The sequence below is a fragment of the Limulus polyphemus genome, unplaced genomic scaffold (genome assembly GCF_000517525.1).
Source record: "Limulus polyphemus unplaced genomic scaffold, Limulus_polyphemus-2.1.2 Scaffold2070, whole genome shotgun sequence".
NCBI lineage: Eukaryota > Metazoa > Arthropoda > Merostomata > Xiphosura > Limulidae > Limulus > Limulus polyphemus.
Window position 1 is genome coordinate 8,340 of NW_013667680.1, and position 13,175 is coordinate 21,514.

The 13,175-nt window shown below is 30.9% G+C and overlaps 1 protein-coding gene across 2 annotated transcripts in view; it reads right to left on the bottom strand.

Moving 5' to 3' along the window:
• The window catches only part of LOC106465842 (protein prune homolog 2-like), a 30,183-nt gene that overhangs the window by 5,683 nt on the left and 11,325 nt on the right, over positions 1-13,175 (bottom strand). For both annotated transcript variants that reach the window (XM_022393798.1, XM_013926084.2), the window contains exons 5-11: positions 11,349-11,552; positions 8,825-8,971; positions 8,351-8,453; positions 6,681-6,812; positions 5,115-5,201; positions 2,298-2,396; positions 508-557 (exon numbers count right to left, since the gene is read on the bottom strand). In XM_022393798.1, the coding sequence (XP_022249506.1) occupies positions 527-557; positions 2,298-2,396; positions 5,115-5,201; positions 6,681-6,812; positions 8,351-8,453; positions 8,825-8,971; positions 11,349-11,552 (803 nt within the window). In that variant the 3' untranslated portion in view covers positions 508-526. The remainder of the gene's footprint in view (positions 1-507; positions 558-2,297; positions 2,397-5,114; positions 5,202-6,680; positions 6,813-8,350; positions 8,454-8,824; positions 8,972-11,348; positions 11,553-13,175) is intronic.

Here is a 13,175-nt window from a genome sequence, read left to right on the forward strand (position 1 = left end):
TTCACCATAGAATCCTGTTAATTTTTAACAGGTAACAATGGTAATTTTCTTTTATAGCCTTATTAACTTTTAATGTTCACCATAGAATCCTGTTAATTTTTAAGAGACTGAATACAAATATTTAATGTACACTTCTTTCAGATTGTTGTTGGAAGCACCGATTAATTTGAAACTATGATAATGCTAGAAGGAAAATAATACTGTAAAGGTAAAGTGACATCCTAAAAAAAACAAACCATCATCTCTTCATTTCTGTGATGACTTACTCTTATCAAGTGTATAAAAAATGCATAAAAGATTTGTGACTAATCATGTTGAACAATGTTTAAGCTCTGTGATAAATAAGAAGTTTGAATTGATTCACCTAATATGTTATTGTCAGAAATGAACATCATAATTTTGAAATTAGCAACTGCTTCCTTAAAATGGTTAAAGAACTGGATTACATTTAATAAAACTTTTATATCATACCCTTCAAGTAAATACAGCAGCAATCAAGGAAATTACCTTTAGTCTAAGGATAGTGTTAGGCTTCCAGTGCCTTTTCCTCATCAAATCTTCGGTGCATTATAGATAAAATGTAAAGGTTAGTCAAGCACTAACTTGCCGAAGTCTAGCAAGAAAGTTATATCAGCCATACATGGTAAAAATATACTATTTATGCAAATTTCACATAAAGCTTACTACTGGATTACTGAATTCTATTTTATTTAAACACATTTAGGTGTTAACAGTCAGTTGGGCAAAACAGTACATCAAAGAATGTATCATGATAAGTTGTAACTAAACACTACAATGCAATCTACACATGCCTGAAAAAAAAATTAATGATTAGCTCTTTGTTAAACAGGGAAAAGAAAGAAAATAACAAAGAAGCTGATACTAACTATAGGCAAATGCTGGAATTATTAAACATTTACACACTAGCTTTGCTTTGTCAGTAATAATTTTGTTATAAACATAGTTTTTAAATGAACAAAATCAGTAGGGGATTATTAATGTAAGCAACCTTATTTCATTTTAGCTTTACAGAAATATCTAACAAATTTTTGTGGAACTTATCTATCTCAAAAAAAAATATATTATATACATATTATTATTATTATTAACTTCTGATCAAAACAAGCAGCTTACATAGGTCACTACCTAAAATTAATCCAGTAAAAAAAAACACCCACTAAAGCAGGGTATAGCAACTTACAATCACAATTACCAAACAGCATTCTCTTAACTTCTAGTTATTAAAGGGGAATTACAATTTTTTAATATGCACACACAAAACACTTGTAAAACAATATAGATTCACTTAATAAGTGAGTCACAGAAAACAGATTCTAACATGATTGCAAGCAATTTTGACTTATAATACTGAACAATTCTGGGAATTATAGCTTGTGAGATATAATTTATGTGACACATTAATGAGCAAAAATGTTAATGACCATGTGGTATGGTGTGAGCCCTAACACCAACAGCTCATGTCTCTAGCCAGACTTTTGCTGACAAAAGATTCAAAGTATTTTGTTTGAGTAATAAAAGCTTTTCAAATCATTGATTGTTTGTTTATTTTTTGAATTTCGCACAAAGCTACGCGAGGGCTACCTGCGCTAGCCGTCCCTAATTTAGCAGTGTAAGACTAGAGGGAAGGCAGCTAGTCATCACCACCCACTGCCAACTCTTGGGATACTCTTTTACCAATGAATAGTGGGATTGACCATCACATTATAAAGACCCCACGGCTGAAAGGGCGAGCATGTTTGGTGGGACAGGGATTCAAACCCGTGACTCGCAGATTGTGAGTCTATTGCCCTATCCACCTGGCCGTGCCTGGCCAAAATCATTGATAATATTTTGAAATGTATATTCTGATAATGTATTTCAACTTAACGTGTACTTCACCAAGCTAACTGTAAGATGCCTTCAATAACGTAGTATATACATGCATACATACACAAAGATGATGTTTCACTATATGGGGAAAAAAAAAAAAAAAGAATGAAGCAAACTCGGTCTACCCAAACTCCTGTGAATCCATATTTTAACTTACACTTCCCATTTTGGCTTTAGGAGAATAATATATAGCCTTGAAAATACCAACCAAATGTCACTGATAAACTCTATGTAGTTTTTTTACTGCTCAAACACACTATGAGGTGTTTGATAAACAATCATTACATCACCCTTGAAACATTTCTAAATGTAGGAAAGGATGTCTGTCATAAATATATAAACATTCTTTGTTATGGGTCGTTTATATAACATGAGAGGTTGTTCCACACGACACGTGTGGCACTTACTGTTTGACTTTATCGGGAATGCACACGTGATCCATAGGAATTAACTCCGATAACTCTTTCAAGTTGTTCACAAACTGTAACTTCCGGCTGAATTTCGAACTGTGATCAGAAACATATGCTTAGTTTCTATAAAAGCAGGAACATTCTTTCTCCATATCTAACAATTAACACCTATATCCATAATCAATGATGAGAAGTGTAAATATTTCACTAAATAAGATACTCAGAGAAAAAGTAAATATGATTAGACAAGTTTTCAGTTTTATAAGCATTTTATATTTAAAATGTGCTTTCAGATATTAACTACAATAATATTATGAGAAACATGTCCATACAAAAGATATCTGTTTGACTGTTTATAGCACCTGCACTTTGTATAAAAAGTAATATACTGTATATTAGAAAATAAAATTTATGCATTTACACTAAAATAATCCTAATAATTATGTGTACAACAAAACATTAATCTACAATCAGTAAACCTTCTGTGTATGCGAGTCCTGCTACAGTTTATTCTATTACAAGAAAACCTTTTTTTAGTTTGCAATCTACACCTATCTAATATTTTGTTTCAATGTTTAAATTAATGTATTAAGTCGACCTATTGTTTGCTCGGTGAGCAGCAATCGTACAATTCTACATTTCTAAACAACAAATATAACTCAAAAGTTAATAATTCATATTATGAAAATTGAAATTGTGTACTGAATATGAGCAGGAAAAAGATTATAAGTTGACTGGACACAAGATATACAGGCTTTGTCTTTGTATACCTACAGATCATAGAGAGAGAGAGTACGGGGTCGAGTATGTTATTGTAAAGCAATCTTGAATACACAAATAATCAAGCAAGTAAGGTGATAACTACAGCCAATATGAAGTCACAATGAAACAGCATATATCAAACTACATTGTTTGGCATTTTGTAGGTAGTGTTATGCCACTTGAAATGTATCACTTTTTATCACTTTTTTATCAAATGTATCACTTTTTTTTTGAAAGAGTATGTAATTGCCCTTTCTGACATAAAATACTCTTATACCCAGATCATTAATGTGTGGTTCAAACAAGAGGTTTATAATTTCCAAGATTGGCATTGGAAAACAAAGGAATGCGAACCATCTTGGGGATACAGGACCGTCCAGAAAGAACCCTGCAACAAGTCATACCGCAGCCATAGCCAGAAAAGTGCAGCATGTTGTGACAGGTGAGAATCTGTCAACATAAAGGTCAGTGGCAAAAGACTTTCACATATCCCAAGAATCATTAAGCAACATAATCAAGAAGGATCTCTGCTCTCTGGGAATGAGGTCAAAGGGCATGGGTTCATCAAATAAAGCTACCAGTCATGCCTCCTATTCAACCATTGCATACCCAAAGTAGCTGGAGAATGAAATGGACATTCATGTTCTTTCAAAAGAAGATATACCGGTCAAGTCACTGGAAGCAACGCCTCTGGATTTGTTTGCAATCAGACTGTTGAAACACATGCTGGCAAATCAATGTTCTAATAATAGAGCCCTTTGCAATGAAAAGTATTCTGCAGAGTTATTGTCAAGATGCACAGTCATCAGATAGAGCATGAACAGATGTAGTGACATAGATCATAATGGCATGATCAGGTTCTAAAATCATTTTAATACAATATACTTAGCCCTCTGTATAAATGTAAAACTATGACAAGCTTCACAATATTCCTCTCAAGGGGTGAAAATGCCCTGTTGAAAAAAAGCTGCAACTTTTCATGATGTCAAGCAAGAGAAATTAACTTGAAAAACAAATTATGGTTAAAATAAAAGGTCTCATCAACAAAGCTGTAGAATAATGCTTGTTACTTTAATAAGTAATAAGATGAAAATTAAGAAATCTATATAGTACAAGGACAGTTACCACGAAATGAAATACTGTATTTTTTAAGCATAAATAAAGAGGTTACAATTCAGAACTAGTGTAAAATTACAACTATGGCTTAGTGTGAATCATACTGGTTTTAAGTGCAAGTGATTTGATGTGAATAATACAGGTTTTTAGTGGAAGTCGCTTGGTGTTAATAATACTGTTTTTTAGTGGAAGAGGCATGGTGTTAATAATATTGGTTTTTAGTAGAAGTGGCATGGTGTTAATAATACTGGTTTTTAGTGGAAGTGGCTTGGTATTAATAGCACTGGTTTTTAGTGGAAGTGGCTTGGTGTGAATAATATTGGTTTTTAGTACAAGTCACTTGTTAATAATTCTGGTTTTCAGTACAAATTGCTTGGTCTGAGTAATTCTGATTTTTAGTACAAACCATTTGGTGTTAATAATACTGTTTTTAAGTTCAAGTCATTGGTGTGAATAATTCTGGTTTTTAGTATAAGCTGCTTGGTGTGAATAATTCTAGTTTTTACTACAAGTTGCTTGGTGTTAATAATACTAGATTTTGTGTGGAAGTGGCTTGGTGTGAATAATATTGGTTTTAGTACAAGTCGCTTGGTGTTAATAATACTGTTTTTCAGTGCAAGTTGCTTAGTACAAATAATATTGGTTTTTAAGTGCACATGAAGTAAAAACAGATTTGTCACTTTAAAAAGTAAGGTTACATCTACATGCTGATTTTAATTCTGAACAGAAGTTACGATAAATTTTGCACGAAAGAACAAAAGATTTTTCTACGCAAGTAACAAAACATAACATGAAATCCAATACTATATTTATAAGAAAACATACATTCTGCATGTACAAGCAAAACATGAAATTTAATCTTTAATTATTATTGTAATTAAAAAACTGATTTAGTTATTAAGGCACACTTTTGACTCGTCTAAAGACGTTACTCACCTAATAAATGGTCTGGTCATGATGACAATAGTTTTTACCCAGAACGTTGGGTGAACAAGGTAGAGACCTTTTAAATTCTTCCTTAACCTTGATAAAATAATATGTAATATAAATTATAATAAGGCTTAAAACCAATTCTGCATCATCACTTTTATTTCACTGATTAACTGGTTTGATTTGGTTCAGATATACAAAGGTTTTTTTGATAGGACATTTTAATTACGTACAGTTAAAGGTCTAAGTTTTTGGAATTTTTGTTTTAATACGAAAATTTTAAGTTACACATTTTACTGTAAGGCAGATTTATACTGATAGGTTAGTGAGTGTTTAGTAAACATACCATCATTTGTTCTAAAGAATTCAATATACATGTATAAAAGTACATACAGCCAACTAGTATCGGACAATTTGATTGATAAAATATGACGATGATGGTCTAGAATGCCATGAAAACATGTAGTTTTTTTAGGGTTGTGCCCTGTTTTTTAATCATTTAATACTGTATATTCATTTTATATTATTTTTAAGACAAAATCTAGTCATGTTTTCAGTTTTATATCTCAAAAAGAAAAAAAAATTCATGAAATTGATTATACAACCTGCAACTTCACACATAAGACCGATGTATCTAAAGGATACTGACTGTACACCATACAGATTAAAAATGTGTGAAAATACTGGATATTATGGCAGGACTTGGTTGATTTCATTCTACAAATGTAACTAATGTTGCATCATAACAAATCATCATGTTAAGTTATAAATATCCACACATTTTATTGATTACCTATAAACCAAAATTAAAAGAGCAATGTATAATCATAAAATTCTATTTGAGGCTGATAATGTCTAACATGCATATAATACCAAACAGATTAGATAACACACTTCAAACAGCACATCATGATGATCTCCTTTGGTTAAAACAAAGGAAAACACATCAGAACAGGATATTTTATCTAGTCTGGCTAGCACTCCCAAGTTAAGGTCTTTCCAGTTTTGGATTTGGATGACAAAAATTTAGTCTAAGCTGTACACTGTGTAAAAACACACTATTTCAAAACTAAGTTTTTATTTGACACGTCTTAATTAAACTTTAGGTTTTCAGTGATCTAACAGTTAAACTAAATTATAAAAATATACATTGTGGTTTACCTCTAATTTTGAAATTCAAGAGATCATCGAATTTTGTGGATTATTATCAATTTATACGTAAAAGAACTACAAAGAATACATAAACTTGAAAAATAAGTAGAGATTACTTGTTAGCAGATAACTGAAAATGTTAAAATCAAGAAAGAGACCCAATAACACGAGTTCTTTTGGAAGGTGGACATTCCTTCTTTTGGGTTAAACGGCTATATTCTAATTTAGCTTTTACAGAAATGTTTTATAAAAACATTTTTGTGCAAAAATAATTGTGTATTTTTATCATTTACAAACCTCCTGTCTATCATATGGTAGCACCTCTTAAGCCAACCAAACCCGGGTATGTTACTTCGCTGAGTGGCCCCATGAAGGTAAACCAAAATCTAGTCTAATTGTATATTTTTATCATTTACAAACCTCCTGTCTATCATATGGTAGCACCTCTTAAGCCAACCAAACCCGGGCATGTTACTTCGCTGAGTGGCCCCATGAAGGTAAACCAAAATATAGTCGTCTGCTATTAGCTGATCCAATGTGGAGAGAACATACCTGAAAAATTTCATATGTTATTAAAGCAAGTCAACAGTAAAGAAATGAACTCAGGAATAATAATCAAATTCTTGTAAACGTTAAGCATGGTCACAACTGTAATTTCAAGCGTTGAAAAACTCTGGATGTAACAATTTACACGGACTTGTACAATAATCTAAGTATCAATTATAATGCAGACGTGTAGTGTCTGATCGAGTTTATTAACTTTTATAAAAAAAAATTTATTTAGAAAAATGTTTAAGATACGCAATTCCAAAATTATTTTTAAAAGAAAGATTCCTTCTAAAATTATTCTTATAGGCAAATATGTTTGAGTAAATGTAGCTGTAAACATGTTTTAGACAATCCATAATTAGGCATTTCAACTCAATATTACTAATGCATAACATCCTGAAAGTACTTGATATATTTCATTAATATTTTCAATAGATATCATTATCATATTTCTATTTATTGATAATTAATTGATTTAAGGCAATATTTTTTAAATTCTGACGTGTCTCGGTTTACATCTTTAGTCCTCTTGGATGTATACAAAACTTTATATTTTTCTAACATAAATAACCTGCCAATTCCACAACTATTTGTGTATTCAGCCCAGATTTCAGAATGTAACAATGAGAAAAATGGTGTATGCAAAGAGAGACAGAAAGACTGAGAATGCCCAATTAAGTAAAACATACAACAATGATACTTTTATAGTGTCAGGAGATAATATACACTTAAATCACTTTGAACTTTCTCGGACCATTTCTTGTTACAATGTAATTACAAAGCCTTGTTATATCATTAATTTATGTAGAATAGTTTATGATTTTACTATTACTACTTTAATGTACAATAAGTTTACATCAGTATTATTTATAACACTGCTGTTGAACAAATAAAAAAATGATTTAAAATTTTTTTTAGTGTGTTTGTGGGGGAATAACTGAAGCTCAACATTACGTGCTGAAGCATAAATGCATTACAATTTCAATAAATGTTGAAAAAAAATCAGCCAAGTTAAACAATGTGTGACAGTCTCCTATTCATAATAGCTTACACTGTAATGGTACTGAAGAAAAACAACACACACAGTGTACATGTATTATCAAAATTATATTTTTCAGTGACATAAATTAGTTAATTTTTTAAATTTTAAATATACCATTACTATATTTTCTAACTCTTCCCCTTTAGATATTTATTTCTGAAAGAACTGATAATTTTCAGATCTTCATGCAAAGACTATCAAATATTTTTAGTGTAAGAAAATTTTGTTAAACTTTTCCAAGTTCATATTTTATTAAAATTTTAAAGCCAGTAACTAAAATTCTTGATTTTGGTAAATAAAATGTTCCTGGACTTTGAAGTTTTCATTTATAAAACCCAATAAGATATTAGTTTTTTCAAGTACAAGATTTAACATAATGCTTTTACACAGACTGTTTTTATTATTAAATATATATTTTTTGTACTCCTTTTCAAGGGAGAAAATTAATATTATCAAAGCTTAGCAAATAAATGTATAACAATAATAAAAAAAAACTTACAAAAATAAATTATCCATAACATAATCATAATCTCTCCGGCTACGGTCAGGAAGGTAACAAGCACTGAACACTATTATAGCATTTCTATTTGTGCCATAGTAACCTGGAAAAACAAAACAGACATCAATATTCATTAAAATGATTCTCAGTAACAATGTTTTTGTATATTGTTAGTGCTTAACAATGAAATAAAAGAAACATTTTATATGTAAAATCAACAATCAAGATCAACACAAACCGGCTTGAACCTAATTATGTACAGAATGAACTATGACATTAAAACTAAGTAGTTATTGAAATTTTACTAAACGAAATAACGTGCTCATATTAGTTATAGTAAGAAGACAACAATTTATTTTATGACATTAAAATAATTACACATCATACACAGATTTCATATAAACCTGTAGTTAATTCTTCTTTGTACCACTGTAGTGTTTTCGTTACACACATCCATTTAGTAACATTTTTTACCTCCGTGAGACATGACTTTTCTATACGGTTCAATAACTTTGACATCAATTTTCCTTTCTACACCACCAACTGTACAAGTCTGCCAGTTTCTTTCACCATCCATCTCCTCAGCGGCTGACAGTTCAGGAATTGAATCACTTGCTGTACCTAGCATCAACAGTGCAAAGATGTCCATCAGTGGTCACAGTGAAAAAAAAGAAACAGTTAAATGCAAGGATGTTTTTAAATTTTGCTTACCTAGTTGTACCTGGCACCAAAATAGTGCAAAGAAGTCTACCATCAGTCACGTAGTGAAAAACAAAATTAATCGTAAGAATGTTTTTAAATTTTGTTTACCTGTCAGAATAGAGGCAGTGTTCGAGAACTGTGGTAGCAGCTACAAATTATTATAGTGCTCCCCTCTCCTCTCATACCCTTTCAGAAATAAGTTGAAAAAATCCCTTGTGAATGTAAACAAAACACTATTTCTTTACAGCCTGCTCCAAATACCATACTGACCACAACCACCCTTTATTCACAGAATGCATAGCATTGATTAGTCTTTTAGGCATAATCCATATTAAACTTTTGTACATTGCACTTCCACTATCACAAGTTGTAGAACTTTTTATTTCAATTTACAGTTGTAAGTTGGATTTGAAGCCAATTCACTAAAAAACTGGGAATACTATATCTGTACAATGACTATAAAGAAAATCCCACATTTAAAAACATTATATTTAAAAAAATACTTAATCACTTGTCCGAAGGAAATGAAATTTCACCAGAGGTGCACTGAGAATCATGTTTTATTTAAGAAAGTTTAGACATGCTACAAGATGTTTGAAAAACTGTCACAGAAGGTGTTAAATAAATTTCCATAATTTTCAATTGTTTTTCTGTTCTGGATAGTCTTAAGTGATTTTCACAATCTCATACCTAACGGCATTTTGAGATCCCCCATATTTCGTGGGCTATTTGGATAGACATTCCCTTTGAAAAAATCTCTCAGCCAAAAACCTGTGGTTTAATATCTTATGATCTACAAGAAATAATTATCATTTGACCACAGTAAAACGACCACATTATTCTGATAGTACAATCAAAAGAAATCCACATGATTCTGGGAATTGATAAGCAATCTGTTTATTGAAATCACCAATCTCATATTGCTGAGAGAGAGAGAAAGAATAAAAATAAAAGCAATAGAAGTATGTTAAACAGTCAACTTACTCTTACCATGTCAAAACTTTCTTGATAAAATTTGTAATTTTCAATTTGCTTCTGGTAAAATTTTATTCCCCTAACACTAGTACGTTTATGATATAATCATTATAAATATAGGACTTTCTTTATACTCACCCTGTAGCTAACTTTACTATCAAGACATTTCTAGCAATGTTCTTAATGAAATGAGTCACATAGTTTATAGGGTTCTTTCTGGTTAAAAATAATAAAAATTATACACAAATCATTTTGCTAACATTGATTTTTTCAAAATATAAATCAGTTCTTTTTGATTCTTTCTGCAATCTCAGATTATAGGCCTTTGATGATGTAGGCACATTTGTTCGTTTTGTAGCTACACAAGGGATTATCTATGCTGTGTCCACCACAGATACTGAAACCTAGTTTTTATCATTATAAGCCTTAAGACTTACTGCTGAGCCACTGGGGGGCTGATGTGGGTAAGTAAAAAAAATCTATAAAATTACACTAGGGTATTGCATACAGTGGTGATTTAATTTAGCTAGCCAAAATAGTATAACGTAACTTTAAGTTCAATAAAAAAAATTATAATTTTATTTATCCTGGTAAAAAAAGGAACGACGTGAATACAATTAACATGTGACTGAGTTGTAAAACTACGATGCCACACTGTGCAGAGTTTCAGTTGCCCACTGTGTTTTGTGCATAAGAGCTGTCATGGAGATAATAATTGTGAGAAACTCTGTTTCGTAAACAGTTTCTACCTAGTAATGACACAAATAACAATAGCATACACCATACACAATATAAGATATTTGTTAATGTTTATATTTGAAAAGTTTCTTAGAGTTTGCATTTTATTGTATCATTTGTTTAAATATGAGAAACATAAAGTCTCTTCTCCTCCTTTAGTGTTGTAAAATATTTTGAATTTGCTTTTATTTACTCTTATTAAAAAAAAACTTGCAACAAAAACTAAATGCATCTTAGTAGAGTAAGTAAGGTAAACACAGAATATGTAATATTCAGGGTTTTAGGTGTGTGTGTGTTTGTTTTCAGAATAAAAAGTCACAATTAACAGAACACATAGTGTAGAATTTAGATGACAATAAATTCCGACACAGTGTAAGAAACTTTTGGAAGGAAAGGGTTAAATATGTTTTAAAATCAAATGGTCTTAACATATATCTTAAAGAAAATATTTAGTTATAATAACAAAAAAACAACAAAAAAACTATAATGGAAATAAATACCACATATTAGAAACTCACAGAAGTTACAACTACTTTACTTCACATTTCTAACTATAACCATAAACAAATCATAAAATTCTTACGTTCTAGAACAGAGTCATCCAAGTCATCAGGGGTATCCATATCGTCTCCAGTGAAGTCCTCAACAGGTGACATCACATCTGCATCACTTTTGTTGCTGACTGATGAAATACTCCTTTGATCATCATCATTGTTATCTGAGCCAAGAATATCTGGATGAACTGATATCTTCTTTTTCCTCACAGTTGAAAGACTTAATGGACGCTCTGAAAAGTATATCATTATATTTTTCAAAGTTTACGCAGAAAAGGCACATTAAGTATTATCTACATATTTTTACCAAAAATAATTTTCTTTTTAAGGGGTCCTGATTCATTTTGAATGACAAAAAAAAAAAAAAAAAGAAGATGGATCAACATAAATATTCATCCTTATAGCATTGGTAAAATGCCCCCCTGGGGCGAGGATTTTCCCCAGTAAAAATATGCATCCTGACCCAGCTACTTTTTCAAAGCAAATGCTACATTTATACAGTTAATAACTTCACCACTAAATTTGCAGTTAAATATAATCCTACTGACACACTTTGAATCCATATTTCAGTTCTGATTTCTTGTATCACTTATATGGAAAATATAGAAAAGAACCATATAAATTTATTTTGAAATAAGTTTCTAACTTTAACATAGCTCCAAAGAAAAGTTTTACCTGTCCTAAAATGCTTAAAATTTAGTTCCAGGAATAAGATTTACCTGTCCTGAAAGTGTTTAAAATTCATTTTTGGTCGGGAGGTCCCCCCCCTGAACTCCTGCTGGGGGAAACCCCTTTTAGTTTTGAAATACCATTATATTTTAAATAATAACAACAGCTCTATCTTTATAACGAAATTTTTTAAAATTTAATTTAATTTAAACTTAGAATTATCAAATATATATTCATGAGGATTTTTGTTTCACTGCTATATAATTAAATTTGATTTCACAAATGGCCGCTCTTAAAAGCGGTATGCGTATTTTTGACCTGAAACTTTTTTCAGGAAATAATTTCATTACATTTCTTATCTATATTCATAAAGGCTAAGCGATACACAAGAATAAAAAGACTATAAAGTTAATCCCGAACAACATGCTCGGCTATTAAGTAATAGTATACATTGGCATCTAATATGTGGGAATTAAACAATAGTAGAGAAGGATTACTGAAGATATTCTATCAGCTAATTTACATCAGTTAAAAAACTATCAGCAGAAGTTTAAGAAGTATTCCCACACAAAATAAGTCATATTTGTTACAAAGGGTTAATGACAATTTAAAAATGCAATAAATTCTTCAGTAACCACCATTACATGTCTTATTAAAAAAATAAAACAATGTGAAGAATGGTGAAGGAAATATTGTTGTTTAGTCACTGCTTTAATTTAGTTACATAGTAGAAGTACAGAAGTAGGAATATTGCTTGGTCAGTTGGTTCCCACATTCACCAAAACACAAGTTTTGATCCTTTTTTTTTAATTGAAAATTTCTTTAATAAATATTACTGAAGTATATATATATACATCAGACATATTGGTTACAAGAATGTCATTCCCATCCCATGTAGTATATAGAAGTTTAACATCTATGACAATTCTTACTTCTTCTTTATTAACATCACTGTTGGAGTCAGCACTTTCTTCTGCTGTACCAACATCACTGTTGGAGTCAGCACTTTCTTCTGCTGTACCAACATCACTGTTGGAGTCAGCACTTTCATCTGTTGTACCAATATCACTGTTAGAGACAGCACTTTCTTGTGTTGTACCAACATTACTGTTGGAGTCAGCACTTTCTTCTGCTGTACCAACATTACTGTTGGAGTCAGCACTTTCTTCTGCTGTACCAACATCACT